The sequence below is a fragment of the Thermobia domestica genome, chromosome 8 (assembly GCF_964235325.1).
Source record: "Thermobia domestica chromosome 8, izTheDome1.hap1.1, whole genome shotgun sequence".
NCBI lineage: Eukaryota > Metazoa > Arthropoda > Insecta > Zygentoma > Lepismatidae > Thermobia > Thermobia domestica.
This window is the reverse complement of record NC_137461.1, coordinates 73,463,377-73,486,516: the sequence shown is the minus strand read 5'-3', so window position 1 is coordinate 73,486,516 and position 23,140 is coordinate 73,463,377. Positions and strand designations below refer to the sequence as shown.

The 23,140-nt window shown below is 34.9% G+C and overlaps 1 protein-coding gene across 1 annotated transcript in view; it reads left to right on the top strand.

Moving 5' to 3' along the window:
• Positions 1-22,740, top strand: part of LOC145692163 (cytochrome P450 2U1-like) — a 40,603-nt gene extending 17,863 nt beyond the window's left edge. Inside the window, exons 4-7 of the mRNA XM_081767461.1 lie at positions 9,948-10,086; positions 13,227-13,387; positions 18,725-18,767; positions 22,551-22,740. Of these exons, the coding sequence (XP_081623587.1) occupies positions 9,948-10,086; positions 13,227-13,387; positions 18,725-18,767; positions 22,551-22,735 (528 nt within the window). The 3' untranslated portion in view covers positions 22,736-22,740. The remainder of the gene's footprint in view (positions 1-9,947; positions 10,087-13,226; positions 13,388-18,724; positions 18,768-22,550) is intronic.
• Positions 22,741-23,140: the final 400 nt, after the last annotated feature.

Here is a 23,140-nt window from a genome sequence, read left to right as displayed (position 1 = left end):
TGTGACAATGTGATTTTCAGTTCGCTGTGAAGTCCCAGAGCGGTGTAGCCGTCGCTCCCTGGAGCTCTGTAGAACAAGTACATGATATTACATGTACCGTGAATCGGGTGTGATAGTCAAATTTACTAAGTGTTAGGGGTTGCTCACAAGTCAAGATGTGAGTTATCTTAAGAAGTGGAGAAGAAAACGGTGCAACTTACTTCAAATTCTCAGACACTTTCTTGTTTAGGCAGTTTATTGCTATTCTTTTTATCATACGCCCGAACTTTGGCTATGCTGGCCATGCATTTTCAAAACTTAACAGTATAATCTGATACTTTAACTTTCGTATAGTGCTTTGGCACGGCAGTGAAATTCTAGACGTGAAATGATAGAAATAGATTTCAACAGGTCTCATCCGAGATCTATTGGCCTGTCCCAGTAAAATGATAGGGTCCTCCTGAACTTTTACAAAGGAGACTACCAAACTGTGTATTAGTTTGTGCTGACTATCTTCGGTGTCAGATTTTACTATATTCGACGTCTTTCAATTATTCACATCATCAACGTCCAGGAACTGTGAGATTCTCATTAACATGATAACTCATAAGCTCAACAACATCCAGGAACTGTGAGGTTCTCAGAAAGATGATAACTCATAAGCTAGTAGCTTCCTGCGTGTGATTATTTTCACATAAACCTTGTCGAGTCCCTTCAAGTGTGCAGAGACTCTCGGAGAAGTGGACATTATTTCGTCGAATTAACCAAGATGGAACTGTGTAACCAGATTCGAAATTGATCTATTTTTTTTTTATTTTAGTGTTTTATGTTCTCTACTCCTCACCTCTATATAGAGACAGTTAAAGACAATAAACTATTGAAATGAGGAGAATTATTCGGTTTGCTTAAATGCTTACCATTTTTGGGAGGTCAGCAAGATCTCCAGTGTGTATTAGTTAATCTATGTTCAAGTGTAATCAGAAATATAAATATCAGTGTGTTAATGGCGCACAAGCGAAAGTAATTCTCATCATTGATATCATAGAGAAAGTGTTTATCAAATGCAATCAGTGTGTGTTTACAACATTCATCCTGCTATTCAAGCTGGAAATAAATTCCTATCAACTACAGTAGCGAGAGGGTTTCTGTTTTCCTGTGTGGTGAGTACCCTATTGCTAATTCTGATGTTTTTCTTACAAAATGGAGAGTTAAGGAAACATTAACTTCTTTACTCTAGTATTTCTGACCACCTTCCTGAATGGGGCCCAGGAAGGCTTTGCCTAGAGAACCAAAGAGACCCAGCTATGAGTGTAAAGGGTAGATCAACAGGCTGCTACCTGTTTGTTTGAAATTTTTTTATTAACCTTATTAAATTTACTATACCCTTTACAAGTAGTTGCTGAGACCATAGCTGTGGTGTTGAAATCCCTGAGATATTTTGAAATTAAAACCCTGAGATTTTTTTTTGTTTTTATCTATTTTCTCATGCTCATGAAGGTAACAAGTGTGGCAGTGGCGGCTCCAGCAGGAGGTCACCTTTGACATTCTAAGTAGGGATTTGCATAAGTAAGTGCATTAATTAGTAATTTCATTAATATTTTAAATTTATTTGTAAATCCCTCGTCACTCCACCACCTTTTCACTAATACGCTGTGTTAGTACTGTTGCCCTTCACACCTCGTGTAACGTAGCGTAATTCCTACTCTTTGGCGTGAGTGATCCTGGGTTCGGTTCCCAGTAGAGAGACTGTCGAGAAAATGTAAAAGATTTTGCAGGCCAGTCATCCTAAGTGGGTTTTTCCTCATACACACCAGGCAAATATCGAAACGATGGCATTTATTCCGAAGTTGGTTGTCCGCCTGTTTTTTCCACAAAAAGCAATAAAGCTAAGAAAATTTAAATATTATCAATTTTAGGACCGCTCCAAAAGAGTATAATAGAGTAGGGTATGGTAGAGTAGAGTAAGTTAGGGATAAGATGGGTAGGAGAGGGTCGGGTTAGCTTAGAGTTAGGTAGGTTTAGCCCCATTTTATTAAAATTAATGGAGTGTAATTTCTTGTCTCTACGTCCGGATACCAAATTGAAAGTCTCTGTACACCTGCAGTCATGTTCAGAATACAAATGCCAGTTGCATTCCCACAAACCAACCACGTGATAATCTTTCACGAAGTAGTTCCCTAACTAACTAACTAACTCTACGGCCTATGGAACCCGGAGGTTCAATGCCGCGTTCACAAAAGCTCTCCACTGATTTCTATCCTTAGCTAACTGCATCCAGTTTCTACTTTGTATTCCAATCTCTGCGAGATCCATCTTAGTATTGTCCTCCCATCTGCGCCTAGGTCTTACTTATGGTCGTTTTCCGATTGGTCTTCCAGTCAAGACTTTGAAAGCGTTTCTACTTTCTTCAATTCTAGCTACATGACCCGCCCACCTAAGCCTCCTAGACTTCACGACCCTAACAATGTTGGGTAAACCATATAAATTATGTAGTTCCTCGTTAAGAAGTTTCCGCCATTCCCCATTCCCGTTCCTCTGGGGTCCGAATATTCGTATCAGGATCTTGTTCTCAAATACTTTCAGTCTATGTTCTTCCCTCAGAGTAAGTGACTATGCTTCGCAGCCATACAGAACAACAGGCATATATTATAATAAGTAGTTCCCTACGCTTGCCAAATAGTTCTGTTTATGGCTGCTTATAAAGAAAAATAAACAAACCTTCCGCTTTCCTTACATATTATTAAGCACACAAACAAGCAAATTATCTACTTCTTCCCGATAAATTTTCAAACTTTTGGCAGAAACGTACCACCAACTTTGGAACTTAACCCGAAACGACATCTGACATAAAGGTCCAGGTCGCTGCCTTCCTTTCTCATTTCTTCTTTTTTTCCAATTCTATGGACAATGTGATCACTGATGAACGAACCCGTCATACATGATGGGTTGATGTACAACTAGATGCCGAAAGTTCAGAAATCTAATTCCTAATCCTACCCCTACTCCTACTTAGACACTTAAGCACACGAAATTTATGTAGAAGACAAACAAACATTCAGATTGACATATTATAAGCCTGTGGAAAGTATTCGAGAAAAGACTTTATCCACTACTTCAGGGCGTAAAATTTCGAAGTCAGACGCACTCGTCAATCCAAAAATGACGGTTACCAGTATCTCTCACGTACAAATTATGAGAGCCACCCCCCGTGGCTTTGGTTTGACAAAGTAAGAGATTACATCAGTGCATAAAATTTCAAAACCAGACAGTTTCAGGATAATCAATATTGAATTGGACAATTCATACACATGTTAAAAAAAATCTTACCTTAAAATCTTACTACTGTATCTCTCTCTCTTCACTGACGTACCTGTTGTCGATTGCAGTACCTGCTGCAAATTGTTTAAGAGATCGAAGTCCTTAAGTGAAGGGGCATTGATAGAAATTGTTAGCAAAGCATCTATTGTGTCAGTCTTCAATGAATTCCTATAGGCAGCTTAACTCTGTTGAGACTCCTAAAGCCTCTCTCATATGAAGCAGTACTCACAGGTAAAACTGCACAAAATGGGGCAACTGAAAGCAAATTTCGGAAAGGAGATGCTAATTAGAACGTTGTAAAGACTTCAGTTTGCATGTCAGTTGTGAAAACTTCACATTCTGAGTTTTCTCCCAGTGACAATTCCATTTGTGCGAAACAAAAAATATGCACCCCTGTGAGATTAGGCAGATACCGTTCCTACTGAACACTGGTCGTCAACTCTAAATTTCTACCGCCTACTTCTTCGGAAGTTTGCGCCTTGCACTACCCTATAGATCATAATTTCTTGTTCACAGGTTTCGTATCTTTATTGATGTACTGTTGAGTTGTTTAATCACTTTCGACTATGTTTTCATTTCGGAAGCTTTGGTTTGGAATTGCCATCAATTAGTTCGAGTTTTTTGCACTTTTGTTAATATAGTAAAAAAAAAGCATTGGTGTAACAGCCTTGTATGGGTCTGAGCCTCTCCAACACCATTTGTTAGTGACCACTAAACTACATGCAGATTAGCGACTAACACGTGATGAGCGCGTTGCATCGTCCTGTCTCTATCACACTTCTCAGGAGCTTTCTAGACTTAGTGGCCATCACGTCTTTATTTACATGACTCAGCAGTTTGCCTCACTACGCTGCATAGACTCCGAAAATTGGGAAAGACCGGCCGGAAATCGAACCGGAGACCACGCGGACATGAATCAAACATTCTAACGATAAGACAGCGGTGCCCTTTTCCTAATACAGTATTCTCTTAAAAATACGTTATGTCAAATATTCCGGTACCATTGTATAATAGTGTTATTTGCACGACATTTCTTCACGAAGTTACACAAAACTGCATGCAATTTCCTATATTTAACGTGTTGTGCACTGTAGATTTTATATATATAATGCACAACACGTTAAATGTAGGAAATTGCATGCATTTTTGTATAATTTCGTGAAGAAATGTCGTTCACGTCACACACGTCACACCATTATTCACATGTCACACCATTATATATACACTGATATATATATATACACGGCACACCATTATTCACAAATTACGATCCTAATCAGCAACAGTATTTTTTTACCTTCTAAGAACACACACTTTTAAAAGAATTTCAAATATCAATAGTGATTGTAGTTTGTAAAAAAAAATAAAATAAAATAAAAAAATCAGTTTACGCGGATATCCATTACCACCTGTTCCTTATTGACACACACACACACACACACTACCACACGGGTCGAACATCTATTACATTTTCTGAATGACAGTACATAGAATTATGGTTTATATCTACCACAGGTTCATGTGAATTTTCCAGATTAATAATTTTTCTGCCTTAAGAGTTTGCAGGCACATTATCAATTTATCATAAATTTATTTCCAATAAATTGTAAACGCAGCAAGGAAAAAGCACCCCAGAAAGCACCCCAGTAATGTCCTATTAGAGCAACAAAAGTGATCTGAAGGAATTTTATAAAGATGTTATATTCTTAATCCCTACGAAAATTTCCTTTACATTGAAATTAAGACATATTATGAGCACAAAACTCTGTATGACTCATGTTTTGAGACAAGGAAATACATATTCTGTAAATTCTGAGTGCATAATTTTTATCAATTTGAACCAATAGGACCATTACAGGTTCCTTTGATTCCTTCATTTCCTTCTTTTTGCTCTTTCCTTTCTTGAATCTAGTATACTTCTTAAAATTAGTTTGATTTAACAAAAATTTAGTTCCTACTAATATGTGATGTCGGAACCATCTGTTGAGCATTACTGAAAGCTTACGATAAGAAGTGAACTCACTGCACAGCAACTTTCAGGTAGTGCTGCCTCTATACGGCGATTTACGGAACTACTTGTTCCTTAGAAGTATTTGAGTGCTAAGCAAACCTCCTTTCAACTGAGCTGATAGGAGATGAAAATTAACATCGCCACGATATCGCTTTCGCCCGAGATTAACTACAAATAAATATTACAATTACTTTCTCAACCATGAACCCTCATGCACAGCAGTGGCAGATCTATTCCTGGGATTTGGAAGCTAGGCACGCACTATATTATGAGTAACGAAAATAATTGAAGGTATCCAATGCCAATGCCGCGAATGTGCAAATTTTGCTATTTTCACTTAAGTGCAGTTTCATGTTATTTGGAGCACACAGATTCCAATATCAAAGTCCCACTTATGAAATATGAGTGTATTAGAAGTTATCGTCAATTCTTAAAACATGTACCCGAGTCTATATACTGATTTTGCGGAGTAAGTTGAATATTAATATGCTTATAACTCAAACCAAATTTAGCACATTCGCGATTTTGGCATTGGATGGACGATATATATATTTGAAATTTGGTAGTAAACTCATGATATACAAGGTGCGGAAAAAGTCCCTGAACGGTCCAATATCTCCCGAAGTATAAAAATCAGCAAACAAAAATAACACGTGTTAAATAGTTTTTAAAAAAGAAACTATCCAATAATACCAAACTTAGCCCCCTATCTCCACCCTTTCGGCGTACGGAGAGAAACTTTAAAATTTTAAATGAGAACCCCTACTTTTATTGCACATTTGGATTCTCCAGAAAAAGTAACAGTGATTTGACCCAAAATTGAAAACAGTGTCTTCGCTGATGGCGCTTGAATCGACACACACACACACACACATACACACACACACACACAAAAAAAAAAGCGGTGCAGCAAAACATTAAGAAAATACTAATTATCAGTGCTCTCATCTGTGTTCGTAAAGTTAGCGTGTTGAATTGCAAAATCAGAGGTTCAGAGTTCAATTCCATCTCAAAGTGTTTTTTTCTTTTATTTCCCCAAATAAATTCCATACGTTTTAATTTCAATAATTACTTTATTGAAGTTACATAGAATACAAATTTCAATAATTGCTTTGCAAACTAGCTTTATGAAGTAGTTCTTCGTAATAGGGTTATTAGGGTTAGAGTTCATAGGGTATTTACAACAAAAATAAACCACTTTATCCCCATTTGTTTTTCTTGCAAATTAATAAATATGGACAAATATATTATTTTTTATCGAAGTTAAAATGTATGAATTCATTATTTGGGTATAAAATTAACGTAAAATAAGCTACCCTGCGCGGGAATCGATCTCACGACCTGTGATTCCGCAGACCAGTACGCTAATCGTATGACCACTGAGCACGATACTGATAAGCTACATTTTCATAATGTTTTGCCGGCCCCTTTTTTGTTTGTGTCGATTCAAGTGCCATCCGTGAAGGCACTGTTTTTAATTTTGGGTCAAATCACTGTCATATTTTCTTGAGAATCCAAATGTGCAATAAAAACAATGTGGATTTCCATTTAAAATTTTAAAGTTACTCCTCGTACCCCCGAAGAGGGTGGGGATAGAGGGTTGGGTTTTGGTATCATTGGATAGCTTTTTCAAAACTATTTAGCCCGTGTTATTTTTGTTTTGCTGATATGTATATTTCATGAGATATTGGACCGTTCCTGGACTTTTCCCGCACCCTGTATTTATTATCATAGTCAGCGTTCTGGGTGTCCCCCAATTTTTACCTTCTGGATAAACCACTGATGCACATAAATTTAGAATGCCTTTAAAACATGTACAAAGAATTAATTATAGCTTACAAGTTCATCATGTTCAATGTTTCAAATTCAAAACTTAAAATATTTTAGACATTATCAAGCAATACCACAGATTCAATATACTTATCACGGTAACATAGTTTAGTCTAGAGTTATGATGTAACATTTGAATATATCTTGTGAACTGGTTTGGAAAACTTTGTTTTCTAGATTTACTTCACAGTGTTTCCAGGTAAGACTTTATCTATAACCATTTAAGTTATAACCGTATAACCGTTTCATTTTATTCCACTTCAAGTTTCAGTATATTTTGATGATGATGACGATTTTGAGTTTACTGCCCCTTTCAGCAGCGAGGCTATATGAGACGGATTTATTGATTAAATTGGAATCAGAACTACCTAAGCCCCTGCCGGTAATTGATGCCGAGTCTTCCACGCCAAAGACGCGTAGACTATCCACTTAACCACGGAAAATATAGTATATTTTGTCACATTTTAACCCTTTTAGGATTTTCACTTTTTGAGGTACACTTAGACCTTCACTCAAACGGCTACTGCTTCCTTATTATTTATCGTAGGATCATTGTTCATACTTTTTTTTAAAAGATAAAGCACACGTTTTAACGGTACCACTCGCTTGTCCGTATCATACATCTGAACCGGAAAAATCGGGAAAAACTGGAATTTTCTCTGAATAAATCACCTACCAGAACACTTGCGTCCCCCAGCCCCAGCCCCGGTTTTATGTAGGGATCTCAAAAATTTTAGAAATACCCAAAGGTACACACAATTCGTATATAAAGCTTTAATCTGATATCTTGAAAAATAAAGGTGTGAATTTTTTTTTGAAATTTGCCTTAAGAAAAAATAAAAAAAAGTCACGCCCCTCCGTCCCCGCCTGGCGTAGTCCAGCTGACTATCCGGTTCCAAAACGCATTTGGAGTGTCCAAAACGCATCCTTTACTTGACCAATAGAACAAAAGCGGCTTAAATACCTGTTATAGAACCTAAATAAACGATCAAGGACGATACTGTGCCATTGTAACAAAAGTTACCAAAAATCCTAAAAGGGTTAATACCATACCATTATTCAAATGGAAATGATTGATAGACGTCTGCAGCTCATCTAAAGTTCAATCAACGAAATAGTGCACTTTGAAACATTGCAAATTGTCAGGCAATGGCCGAAATAACGGTGATATATGCACTTGATTGGTTATACGTCTCTCAACAAACGGTTGTTAAGTACATACTTTAATTATAATTATTTTACTGCACTTACCAACTTGGGCCAAAATATTAACAAGAAAAGTCTTAATTGATCCCACTTAAAGAAATGTACCGTCACTGAGATTTTGTTACATCCTTGTAGTGCATCAGGAGTACTCAAATCTCAAACAACATTTAAGAGAGGCCAATAATAATAATAGTATGTTGCGGAACGAATATTTATCTATTAGCCATGTTCTAAGATTTTATATGTGACACACAACATAGGAACAAAGGGTGCTTTATTATGAGGTGATTGAACAACGGTTTATAGATGAAAAATTGCTGCAGAAACGTCAGGTGAAACTTATCACCATCTCAAAACTACACAGAGAAAAATCCGTTCTCCGTACAGCGGTATATTGTACAAATATACAGTATCCTCTTGCTTACTATAAAAAATCAGTACGGAGCATACGTTATCCATATGCTACATAGGCTCTGCCATTAGATGTTACATCATGCCGTTGCAGGATGCCAGATATCTAACAGTCTTCCTTATATTACATACATATATGTATATTACCTTCATCACCTATATGTTATATACATCCATTTGTATGCGAGATCCTGACCGCCTACATTGTTTCATACGGAAAGTAGGTATACATGGAACACTCATACAGAAAGTATTATAAAACATGCGTTTCCAGTTATACGTCTGCTGTACGTTGTTCAAAAACTATAGGAATTGCGCATGTAACCTATCTTTTTAAGTACGCCACCTATAATTTTTTTCTCAGTGTACATAGCTTGAGGTAGAAGAGAACAACATACAAAGTCCTGTAATGTCGCATAAATTACGTCGATTGTTCCTTTCTGAGATATGGATTTATGCGTATTTTGTTAGGACTCCCGAACATCCATGGAACTTCGTTGAGGGTTATAAGTGGTTCAGAGTTGCTTTGGTATCTGTCCACATAATTTGTCGTTTCTAATTCTTTTCTTTTCAAATGTTGCAATTTTAATGACTACACTGAGAAAAAATCGTATGTGACATACGTAAAAACATAGGTTACATGTGCAATTCCCGTATTTTTTTTTTTTTTTTACTTAACGTACAGCAAAAAGTATACCTGAAAAAGTATATTTTATACATGCTTTCAGTATAAGTGTTCCGAATAAGCGTATTTTCCGTATGAACGAAAAAAAACTGTATATAGGTAGTCAGTATCTCACATACAGATAGATATATGTAACATATAGCTGACGAATGTAACTATGTAATATCCGGAAGATTGTCATATGTCAGACATACTGCAACGGCATGATGTATCAGCTAAGGGCAGTACATATGTAGGATATGATTAACGTACGCTCTGTACTGATTTCTGTAGTCAACATAAGGATACAGTATATTTGTACATTATATCGCTGTCTGGATAACGGATTTTCCTCAGTGTATGAGTTTACTAACCATATTTTGATATCGTAACTCAGTTAACTCACACATGAATTACGTTCTTTTTTTATTTGTTCCATTTTATTCTAAATAATTTATGGCGTTTGAAGTTCTTTCCGTTACAGAAGTTGTTTTTATTTTTTTTTCTTAAAGATATCTCCTATTTCAGGGTACACTTATATGGCTCAGTATACTATCTGCCCATAGGGACAAAGAGACGTGGGTTAATCCAGATGAATTTAATCCAGACAGATTTCTGAAAGATGGGCAAATTATTAACACAGAACATATTTTTCAATATGGAGGAGGTAAGATATTCTGGCATTTCACGACTAAGACTTATTACTATACAGTTTTTTTTCACAGTTACAAGAGAGAATAAATTAAATTTATCTGTTACTGTTATTATTTTACTTTAATTATGCTGCAAGTATTGAAAAATATTGTTATGCCTAAGTGCTGTGTTCAAAAGTAGGTTTAAACACTACTACCTTAAAATGGCTCAACAGGTCATTACGAGTAAAGTAGGGTAGGGTAGCTAGTATCTTTTCCGCTGTGTTTCAGAAAAGGTTACGCCAAACACAAAATTAAGAACAGAGAAATAGACTCTAATTTCGCATACAAAAGTTGTGTAATTATGGCTTCGCTACACTTGTGGACATTAATTAATAACCCTATATAAGATTTCTATAGTGCAGAGCAGGTAGAACCTTACTAAAGGTTATATTAATACATAAGTTTCCTTACTTGTTTAAAATATAACCTGGACGCATATCAGTGTATGGAAATCATAAGAACATTTTAATGAAAGGAAAAGTTTTTATGCCTTAACATTGCAAATATGAATCAATAAAAAACCGTAGCTTAAGTAAGAAGCAGAAGAATTTCATGTAGTTGAATACAAATTATCAATTCTGATATAATTAGATTCACGCTATTAATGGGTATTTATGGTTGTACCTCAAAACTGCATTTCTTGGACTGTAGATCTACATTAGATAGCATACCAGCAGAATCAAGTAGATTTGAAAATTCTGTGCAAATTTCAGAAATATAAAATAAAATTTCAAAGTCAATTTATCAGATAAGGAAAACTATTAGTATTGGTATTAGGATCATTGTTAAGAGCATTCATGCCGTTGCTATGAATATTGCGTCATTATTAGTGGAAATCAATCTGATCAGTGACGAAGCGTAATCTCACAAGTAGAGAAGGCCCGATAAAGTATTTCCATTTAGCTCCACTACAAATATTTTGAAGTGAAGTCCATATTTTCTTCTGTCTGGGATTTGCAGGGGGGGGGGCTGAGGGAATTTCCGCCTTACTTGCTGTTTTCATTTCCAGCATATTTGAAAATGGAGAGAGAGGAAAAGAAAATACATTCTTACAGTTAGCTGTCAAATTTTTGGGTGAGAGTTTGTTACTTGCATCTCCCACTTTAAAGTAAGTACAATACTGCATTTAGTTAATGCATCAAGTGATAATGACTTCACTAGAATAGTTAATGCTCAGGAAAAAAAATCATTTGAATCAACGCAAGATACGTATTTAATATTGTATTCTATGCAGTGGAATATTTAAGGGGGTGGCTTCAGGGCTTAAACACTCGGCCCAGAATATATATTACAAAATGTTCACATTTCAAGGAATAAAGTTAGGAAAGTCTCTCCCGAAACAAGCAAAGCGCTTCGAAACAAAATCGTAAATACACCACTGATTCTATGAAATGGAAAACTCAACTAAAATTACACACAAATATTATTATTTTATCCTGTATGGTAACGTTTGGTAAATTTAGACATATGTTTAATATATAAGACTTACATTTTACAAGCTATTATGGACCAGTCCCTATGTAGGGGGAAAACAGGTACTCTGAATAAGGCTAGTTTTATACGGAAGCATTTATCGTAGGTTTTCTAGTAGCAAAAATTGTATCAACGATATCCTACTGTGTAAAGTAGCAAATGCTATAGCATTCCCCATGCCATGGCATATCCTATGCCGTTTCTTGTCGATAGAACCTGCTCTATTTCGTAATATTTTCCCCAGCATTTCTCACGCTTCCGTTTCGGAGCCATAATTGAGCTCTTCTCCAGTGATTTGTTTGCTACGTCACTACAAGATACTCATCAAAATGCTACCGTGTAAAAGCACCATGTACTTTTGATACCATAGAATATTATACGAGATTTTTGGCAGCACATCTGCTACGAGAAATACTACGATAAATGCTTCCGTCTAAAACTAGCCTAACTCCTGAGAGTCTATACCTAAATTAAACAAGCTTCACTAATAGAAATACATAATTCTACACAGAAACTTCTTACTTTATGTTAAAGAAATCATTTAATGACGTATTAGCATTGAAATATGCCTTCAACGCTGAAACTTAACTCTCAGAGGATTACGATTTAATACGACTTTATATGTATTAAAATTACAGGATCTACATTTAAACTGCATTTATAATTGAACAACGATGAGTAATTACGTCCGTCACTTTGATATTGATACATTATCGTCCAATGTGTTTACGATAGAAATTACTTTATCAATTTCTGATTTTTCTATTAGAAATCATGTAATCCAACAAAAAAGTTTTTGAGATCACACAAAGATTTGGTTGAACTGGTATTGTTCCTGAGAATCGTGAAATTTATCATTTTGTCTCAATTTTCGTAGAATTGCAATGTTTCTTAACACAGCCTAAATTTAAAAATATTCAAGACGAAATTACATTTCTCGCCTCGTTGAGGACACTATTTACAATGTCCATCAGGGTGTTAAATCATTATTGTTTAAAAAGGAAAAAAAGCAACACCATAAGAAAATAATGCTTATCGCCCTTTAATGTTTCGACATAAGAACAAAAATATTTTAACATTGAAAACTATTCTAGTATAGTTATCTAGTTGTTTTCCGTGTCTCTTCGTACCACTATATCATCTCTTAATTACACATGAAATACAATTACATACACACTAATTGCTTGCTAAGCAAAACCGTATATTTCATTACAAATTAATTTTTTAATAAAATATATGGTTTTGTTCACTAAATTAGTGCGTATGTAATTATATACAAAGCAAAGTTTCTACTTATGAAAATGAAATACAAGTTAATTACACATAAAGTAGAGTAAATTGGTAATTACTGCTGACAATGTTGTCTCTTTATTTATCCCATCGCTCAGTAACTGATCAAAGAGATGAATTTTATTCCGAAAATATTAGTTGAGGAAGCCCCTCCTTCCTATCAGGATGTGTCACCCTATAGTGCTAACGATATTATTAGTTTAGATGTTACTGCAATTATACGTAATCAAAATGAGTTCAATAAGCAACGCATGTGTCCTTGCTTGCATGTGATATTAATTTGTTATAAAAGCATACAAGAACTCCGCAGGTGGGAGTTTAAAAGTCAATTTCTGTATTTTCTTTCCAGGTCGAAGACGATGTTTGGGTGAAAATGTAGCAAAGATGATTCTCTTTTTGTTTACAACAATGATGCTACAGAAATTCACTTTCTGTATTCCATCAAATGAACCTCCACCATCAACAGAGCTCATAGAAGGATTTGCGTCTAAGCCTATACCATTTCGCGTTGTAATTGAGAATAGAATAAAATGATATACACACTGTTTAAGTGAATATATTAAGCACCTATGCTCCCGTAGTGATCAAAACAATATATTTTCATCTGATATACTACATTTCAATAATATTTGAAATTTGTATAGCGGAAGGACTTATATAGAGAATTTAGGATTTACTTATAACAAACACCGTAGTGTTTCACGCAATAAGGTAGAATAATTTTAATCAAAAACGTAGACAGTTTTATTAAACATAGTGGAGACACATAAAGGTATATTGCAATTCTGGATACGAGCTGGTATATGGCAATTCTGGATACGATCCGGTATATGGAAATTCTGGATATTACTTGTATTAGTATTAGGTGAATCAACTTGATTGGTGTTATTGTATAGGATATAGAGTTAATTTATTAGAATTATAGTTAATTAGTACCGTAAGGGAATGTTTAAATAAATGAAAGTTATTTTTGAGGAAGAAAACATAGGATGTTGTACCTTTTGTATCATGTGATACTAAATGATATAATTATATAATTATTTCCCGACATGTAAAGAGCTAAAATGATATAGTATTGTAAGTGGCACATTACTTACTAATTTTATTTTAGAAGTGAAATACTTTTCGGTTTCCATTATATCTGGTTGTACGAGAATTGAATTTAATTCAGCTGCGACTAGATTACTAAGGATTTAATTCTGTTGTAATTTGGTAAGGGGGATTTGTAAGTAATAGTAAGGGGGATTTGCTCTTTACTTTTTATTATTTATAATGTGATTTTATATTAAATGAAAAATGTGTGCTTAGAGGTAGCTATCATTTATAATTTTGTTATAACTTATTTGAGTTGTATCATCATCATAGGTATTCTGCCTTTATTGGCAGGTCACTTGTCGCAGCTGAGAAGCTTCCATGCTCCACGGTCCTCCGCTAACCTTTTCGTCTTCGCGTATGACCTTTCTGTTTTAATATCATCCATTAATTGTAGTCTCCTTCGCCCCCTCCCTCTCTTTCCCGCCACCATACCCTACAGAACGTCCCTCATGATACAATCTCTTCTTAGGCAATGTCCCAACCAGTTTCTCTTCCTCTTCCTAATAATATCTAAAAGTGTTCTTTTCTCACCCACAATTTCTAACACTCTCTCATTCGTTTTCCGCATCTACCCAACTAACTCTTTCCATTCTTCTCCACATCCACATTTCGAAGGCTTGCAGTCGATTTTCGTCACCTTTACGTAATGTCCACGTTTCCGCCCCATACAGTACAACACTCCACACGAAGCATTGAGTTGTATAATTATATTTTATTACATTTAATTTATTATTGTACTTTTATCTTGAATTTTCTAAAGTAACCTATAATGGTGTTATTAGAATATTAGAGAGAATGAATAAAGGAATTCGACAAATTTTTCCTCCGCCTGTTTATCGAAAACATGTCCTTTTGTTATAATATAAGGTCTGGCCTGCCCAGTGAGGGTTTAAACGGCCGCGGTATCTTGGCCGTGCGAAGCTAGCATAATCAATAGTCCTTTAATTGTGGGCTTGTATGAAAGGTCGGACGAGTGGAAGGCTGTCTTTATTTGTGATGATGAATTTTTCTTTTGAGTGAAAAGGCTTAAATGTTTTAAGAGGACGATGAGACCCTGTAGATATTTATATTTAAGTCATGATTTTTATGAATGGGAATGAATATATTTGTTGTTTAAGTTATGCGTTGGGGCGACGAGAAGATAAATAAACTCTTTTTATAATAATTACTTTTTAATATTTTTATGATCCTTTATTACTGACTGTTAGACTAAGTTACCTCAGAGATAACAGCGTAATTCTTTTTGAGAGTTCATATCGACAAAAGAGATTGCAACCTTGATGTTGGATTAAGATTTTATCTAGGTGCAGAAGCTTAGTATATAGGTCTGTTCGATCTTTTGAATCTTAAATGATCTGAGATCAGATCGGCGTGAGCCAGATTGGTTTCTATCTCTTAGCTTGAAATAGTACTTTAGTACGAAAGGAGCAAGTACTAATAATATTTATTATTAGCAAATAAAAAAATTGATAATTACTTTGGCAGATAAGTGCATTAGATTTAGGATCTAATAATGGATGTAGTAAATCCAGGTAATAATGTATTATGATTATAGTGTAGGTGTTATTTCTTATTTGATTTTGATTATTTGTGTTTTTAATTGGGGTTGCATTTTTAACTTTACTAGAATGGAAGGTTCTAGGATATATTCAAATTCGGCGGGTGCCCAATAAGATAGGTATTTGTGGTTTGCCACAGCCTTTCGCGGATTTAATTAAGTTGTTTACTAAGGAGCAACTTTTTCCTACTATATCTAACTTTTATCCTTATTATTTGGTCCCTGTTTTTAGTTTATTTTTGTCTTTGTTCGTGTGATTAAGTATTCCATATTTAAGAATTGTGTTGACTTTTTCTTTGGGATTATTATTTTTTTGTGTGTTCTACTAGAATAGGTGTGTATACTGTAATAATTGCTGGGTGGTCTTCTAATTCTTCATATTCTTTGCTGGGTAGTTTACGGACGGTCGCACAGACTATTTCTTATGAAGTTAGATTGGCCTTGATTTTGTTACCTTTTGTGTTTTTAGCCGAGAGATATAGATTGTTAAATTATAGTTATTTTCAGGAGGAGTTATGATTTTTGTGAATTACATTCCCCTTAGCATTAGTGTGATTTGCTTCTTGTTTAGCAGAGACTAATCGTACACCTTTTTACTTTGCTGAGGGGGGTCAGAACTTGATTCAGGATTTAATATTGAATTTAGAGCAGGAGGGTTTGCTTTTATTTTTATAGTTGAGTATGCTAGTATTTTATTTATGAGAGTTTTGTTTAGTATTTTGTTTTTAGGACATGATATTTTTTCTATTTTATTTTTTTTGTAAGGCAGTAATTATTTCTTTTGGATTTTTTTGGGTGCGAGGTACTTTGCCTCGGTTTCGTTATGATAAGCTAATATATCTTGCTTGAAAGTGTTTTTTTTCTTTTTTACCTCTTTCACTTAATTATCTTTTATTTTTAGGCTTCATGAAGTTTCTTTTTTGTCTTTTAATTTAAGTATATTAAATTGATGCTTAAGCAAAGTTCTTAGAGCTTTGCTCTGTTGTATGTTTTCAAAACATAGGCTTATCCTAAACCAAAAACTAGATTTTATTTAGTAAAAAATCTCATAGAGTGGAGAGGTAAAAAACAAATAGAAAATAAGCAAAGTAGATGACTGTAAGAATTTGGCCTGTTAAAACATAAGGATCTTCTACTGGTCCAGCACCAATTCAAGTTAGAATGATTACTGTGCAGACTATAATTCATAACATAATTTGGTTAATAGGGTAGAATTGTAGGCCTCGTATTTTTCTAGTATGAAAAAATGGCATAATTATTAAAATAAGGATTGATATTACTAATGCAATAACTCCTCCTAGTTTATTGGGAATAGAGCGAAGGATAGCATAAGCAAACAAGAAGTACCATTCTGGCTGAATGTGTACAGGAGTAACTACGGGATTAGCTGGGGTGAAGTTTTCTGGGTCACCGAGTATATAAGGATTTCAAAGAGTAAGTAATATTATAGTCATTATTATTATTATGAAACCAATAGTACCCTTTGTTGAGAAATAGGGGTGGAAGGGAATTTTATCTTGATTTCTATTATGGCCTAGTGGGTTATTAGAACCTGTTTGATGGAGAAATAGAAGATGTACTATAGATATAGCAGCTACGATGAGAGGTAGCAGGAAATGAAAGGCGAAGAATCGATTTAAGGTAGCATTATCTACAGTGAACCCACCTGAAATTCATTGAACTAGTATTGTTCCTAAATAACGAACAGCTGAAAGTTAGTTTGTGATGGCTGTTGCCCCTCAGAAGGACATTTGACCTCAGGGTAGTACATATCCTACGAAGGCTATTGCTATAACTAAAAGTAAAATGGCAACTCCTATTATTCAAGTGTGAAGATAAAGATAAGAACCATAATATATTCCTCGACCGACGTGTAAGTAAAGACAAATGAAGAAAAACAATGCGCCATTAGTGATTTAAATAATAGTTGTATTTAGTTTCTAATGAACAAAATAATTTTAACATACAGTTATTAAAACTAAATAATGATGCTATTTAAAAAGTAGTTCACAGCAAACCAAAACAACACAATACGTAACCAAGTGCAGTTGAGATTGTTCCTCTAGTCGCTGCCTTAACTTAGATTTTAAAGAAATTGTTATTCTGGCAATACTGTAATTTCTATGGATGGCAACCCTGAAAATTCTTCAGGTTCATATTTTCTGTTGTAGAACAACATTATCTATGATTGTCGTAAGTTGCATATCATTATCTCCTTTCACGTATGAATAAACAAGCAAAAGAAAAATGGTAAAATTTGCATTATTTTTAGTAAGACAGGCTCTTAAGTCAGCTCGGTCTTATAATAATGATTTTATCTACAAGGTTCCCAGTACTGGCTTTTTTCCACTTATTTACTCATGCATTGTGTAATAAGGCATTACTTCTTTTATGTGCCGGAGCAATTATTCATGGTGTAGGAGATACTCAAGATATTCGTAGAATGGGGGCACTTGTAGGTCAAATACCTCTTACTTTGTCCTGCTTTAATGTAGCTAATTTAGCATTATGTGGAATACCATTTTTAGCCGGATTTTATTCTAAGGATTTAATTTTAGAAGTTTCTTCTTTGTCTTTAATTAATGTGATTAGTTTTTTCTTATTATTTTTTTCTACAGGTTTAACAGTATGTTCTTCTCTTTGTTTAAGATTTTATCTGACGGGCAAGGGGTTTGGAGGAGCTAGCATTCATTCTATTAGAGATAATGAAGGGTGAATTACGTGTAGGGGTATATTAGGATTAGGGGGGGACGAGATTAAGTTGATTAATTTTTCCTAGTGTTAATTGTGTTGTTTTACCCTTACATTTAAAAATAGGCTCTTTGCTTGTTAGTGGAGTAGGCCTGTGGGTTGGTATTTTATTGGCTAACTATTCTATTGGACAATCTTTAGTATGTGCAAGGTTTTATTTTAATTGTACAATAATAGGAAACATGATTTTTACCTTATTTTTCAACAAATTATATTATTAGATTACCTTTACAGACGGGGGGGGGGGGCATATTATAATAATATTGATCAAGGTTGAAGTCAGTACCTTGGAGCCCAAGGCATATATGACAGTTTTAAGAGTGGTTCTATATTGATGCAACAATCACAAGATAATTTATTTAAAATGTATTGTAAATGTATTTGTTAATTTTTTAAAAATTTTTTTACTATTTTTCTTTGTTTCTTTATGTTTGTATATTCAGGTAGCTTATATTGAAAGCAATGCATTGAAGGTGCTAAGAAGAAGTATGTTCTCTGAATAGGCACTCCCTGAGAGGAGTATTCTCTTTTTTTTACCTCGAAAAGGTAATGTAATGTTATTATACTAAGGGGGTTATGGCTATTTGATGTTAAGAGATGTTAACGGTTTAATGCACTAAAGACAGAAGTTAGCAGCTTCTTCTTGAATATTCACATATCCTTAGTTGGGAAATGAAGTCCTAATAATATCATTAACAGTGAAATGCTTCTTTTTGGCTTGAACTAAATAAATAGGGGCCGAAGGGCCAGAAGTTCAGGTCGAAACTGAGTGCAATTTTTGCTTCCTATCTAAGATAAGTTGATAACAACACCTTTTGGATGCAACCCAAATATTATATTTAACTATTATCCCTGTTATTTAGTCAGCTCATGTTAAAGATCCTTGATTTCATTCATGGTAAAATCCTATAAGTAGAATTACTAGGAATGTTAGTCTAACGAGGGACCACGGTAATATGTTAATGGTGTTATTGGTGATTGTTATTGGTAAAGGAAGTGCAATTTCTACATAAAAAATCAGGAAGATTACTGCAATGATTAAGAATCGTAACGAGAAGGGGATTCGTGCGGATGATCTAGGGTCAAATCCACATTCAAAGGGAGAGCTTTCTTCTCGATCATTAATGGCTTTTTTTGAAAGGAGAGTTGAAATGGCCATAACAACTAGACAAATAGTAATAGTTAGTAGGGTGGTTGTTAGAATTGTGTTGATTACCTATTTCATTTAGATGAACATTTTGATTGAAAGTCAAATATGCTTTATCTATTAAATAGGTTAACCTCCTCATCAATAAATAGAAATATAAAGGAATAATCATACTACGTCTACGAAGTGCCAGTATCAGGCAGCAGCTTCAAATCCGAAGTGGTGTGTAGGAGAGAAATGTGAAAGGAGATGACGTAGAAGACAAGTGGCTAGGAATGTGAAGCCAATAATAACGTCTAGACCGTGAAAGCCTGTTGCTATAAAGAATGTTGATCCATATACAGCGTCTGCGATAGTGAATGGGGCCTCGAAGTATTAATATGCTTGTAGGGCCGTAAAAATAGACCTAGAAGGATTGTGAGTATTAAACCTTGTGTGGCTTGGGTGTGATTGGCTTCTATTAGTCTGTGATGGGCCCATGTTACAGTGACTCCTGAGGCGAGGAGAATTGCAGTATTAAAAAGAGGGATGTGTATAGGATTAAATGGACCAATTCCTGCAGGAGGTCAGAATGTACCAATTTCTACTGTTGGTGTTAGTCTGCTATGAAAAAAAAGCTCAGAAGAATGAAATAAAGAAGAATACTTCAGAGATAATAAATAGGATTATACCTTATCGAAGACCTAAATTTACTTGAATGGTGTGTAGTCCTTGATATGTCCCTTCTCGAGTCACATCTCGTCATCATTGAATTATACTTAGTATTGTAATTAATATACCAAGGAAGAATAAGGAGGGGTCATATTGATGGAATCATTTAGTGAAATCCGTGGTTGTAATTAGTGCATCTAAAACCTCAGTGAGGGGTCAAGGGCTTTGGTCGACTAGGTGGTAGGGGTGATTTTGTGGTGCTGACATAAGTAACTTCTCTTGAATGTAGTGTTACTAAAACTGCAAATACATAGGATTGAATTACTGCGACGGCGGATTCTAGTATTAGTAAGGCAATTTGACCAACTATTAATAGTGAGAGTATAGATAGTGATAAAGAAGTTCCGGTATTACCCAGTAGTGTTAGTAGAAGATGACCTGCTATTATATTTGCTATTAATCGTACAGCCAAGTGTTGCATGGCTCGAACCAAGGACCATATTCTTTATTGGAGTTTGGAACCTGTCATCCATCCATTATAAACGAACATGTGTTGTTTAGAGGAAGTTCATCGCCTGTTAGATGTTATTCACACCCGATATCGACATCAGCTGATGACAGATTTTCAACAAGGAAATAATTAATTATCTTACGTCTGCTCTACTACAAGGAAGTCCTTGTATTTGTAAATGATATGTAATAAACACTGGTAGTAACTTCCTATTACCTTTTGCCTACCAAACAGTCTCACACGCGTTAACTGGAATTCAGTTTTGTTTAGATCAGATGCTTTCTCAATGTGTTTGTTTCTACTGGACTCTCATTGTCATGCACCTACGACGAATCAATGCTCGCTTCGACCATCGACCTGGTAAACATTGACACAATAAGGAAATATTGTTGATGAGTAGTAAGTACTTCGACTCTCGGAAGTCTTTCTCTTCCTGGTTTTAGTCTATGTGATTCTGACGACGTTAACAGCCTAGTAGGAAGTATAGCTGCTTTATGTTGTGTCATCGATATGTACTTTGGCTGTGTCAATTTGGGGAATTGAATGTGCATGTCATCGAGAGAGTGTAAGTACCATTGCTTCCTTCATGACGTCAGAGAGACAGTCGAGACAAATACACTTGAGAAAGCTCGATCTTGGTCATTTGGTCATTGCTCATTGGGACTTTCGTTACTTGGTCTTTCGTGACCGTACCGTCGGTCCGACATTCGATGCCTTGGTCGATTGTCGGACAAGTCATCATGGAGATCTTCAAGACGCCTCGATCTACAAGTCTACGCCTTCAACTTCATATTAGGGTGAGACTGTTCTAAATTTAAGTTGCAAATCCTAGCTCTACCATCCATTCCTTTAACGTTCTCATTGCTACCACTCAATATTATTACAATCATGTGTTTCATTTTAATCAAATTCAGTGATGTTGGCAAATCCATACTGTTTCATGGTGGAGGCGCCGTGAGTTTCTGGTATCTCTGTGGTCCTCTCGCTGCTTCAAATTGCTTTTCCTTCCGCCTTGATGAGTAGTAGAAATATTTCCTGGTCGGATAATATTACTGATTATTTCGATACATACTATAAATGATATAAGAGGAGCAGGGGTTCCAGAAGGAACGAGATGAGCGAATATGTGTTGAATGTGGTTAATTCAACCATAAATTATAAAGCTTAGTCATAGAGGGAGTACTAAGGTTAGAGTAAAGGTTAAATGACTAGAACTAGTAAATACATAGGGGAATAAACCCATGAAATTCTTAAATAAAATGAAAGAAAATAAAGAGATTAATAAGAAGGTTCTTCCTTGATGACTGGTAGGACCAAGAATGGTTTTAAATTCCTTATGAAGAGTTAAGGTAATTTTATTTCATAGAATATTTGGTTGCCCCGGAAGGAACCAGAATGGTATGGGAATAATTAATAAACCAATTACTGTTCTAAGTCAATTGAGTGACATAATTATAATTTGAAGTAGAGGGGTCAAAAGTTGAGAAAAGGTTTGTTATCATTTTCAGATTATAGTTTTTTTTAAATATTAGTTCTGTCTAGTGCAGGCGAGGGAGTACTTGAATTAAGATATATAATGGAGACAAATAACAGGTAAAACACTGAAAATAAAACAAATAATATAAGTCATTTTAAAGGCGATATTTGAGGGATAGAAAAAATACTATTGTGTAGTAACTTAAACTTGACATGCTTATGTTATAAATTAACTAATTGAGGAAGCCCCTCCTTCCTCTCAGGACTAGTCACCCTATAGTGTTAACGATATTATTAGCTTAGATGATACTGCAATTATACGTAAACAAAATGTGTTCAACAAGCAACACATGTTCTTTGCTTGCATGTGATATGAATTTGTTATAAAAGCATACGAGAACTCCGTAGGTTTAATAAAGAATTAGTTCCAAGCAATAATATTATAATGGGAGTTTAAAAGTCAATTTCTGTATTTTCTTTCCAGGTCGAAGACGATGTTTGGGTGAAAATGTAGCAAAGATGATTCTCTTTTTGTTTACAACAATGATGCTACAGAAATTCACCTTCCGTATTCCATCAAATGAGCCTCCACCATCAACAGAGGTCATAGAAGGATTTGCGTCTAAGCCTATACCATTTCGCGTTGTAATTGAGAATAGAATAAAATGATATACACACTGTTTAAGTGAATATATTAAGCACCCATACTCCCGTAGTGATCAAATAGGCATTAGATAAAGTGAAACCTTGAGTAGCGTTCTGGAAATTTGAGAAAGTTTTTAAACAATATATTTTCAACTGGTATACTACATTTCAAGAATATTTGAAATTTGTATGGGAGAAGGACTTACATAGAGAATTTAGAATTTACATATAACAAGCACCGCAGGGTTCCACACAATAAGGTAGAATAATTTTAATAAAAAACGGAGACAGTTTTATTAAACATAGTGGAGACACATAAAGGTATATGACAATTTCGGATAGGAACTCGTGTGGTTTACATCACACGCTAAGTTGTAGGTCATCATGTTTTATAGCCATGAGACTGAAAGGGACACTAAACTCAAATCT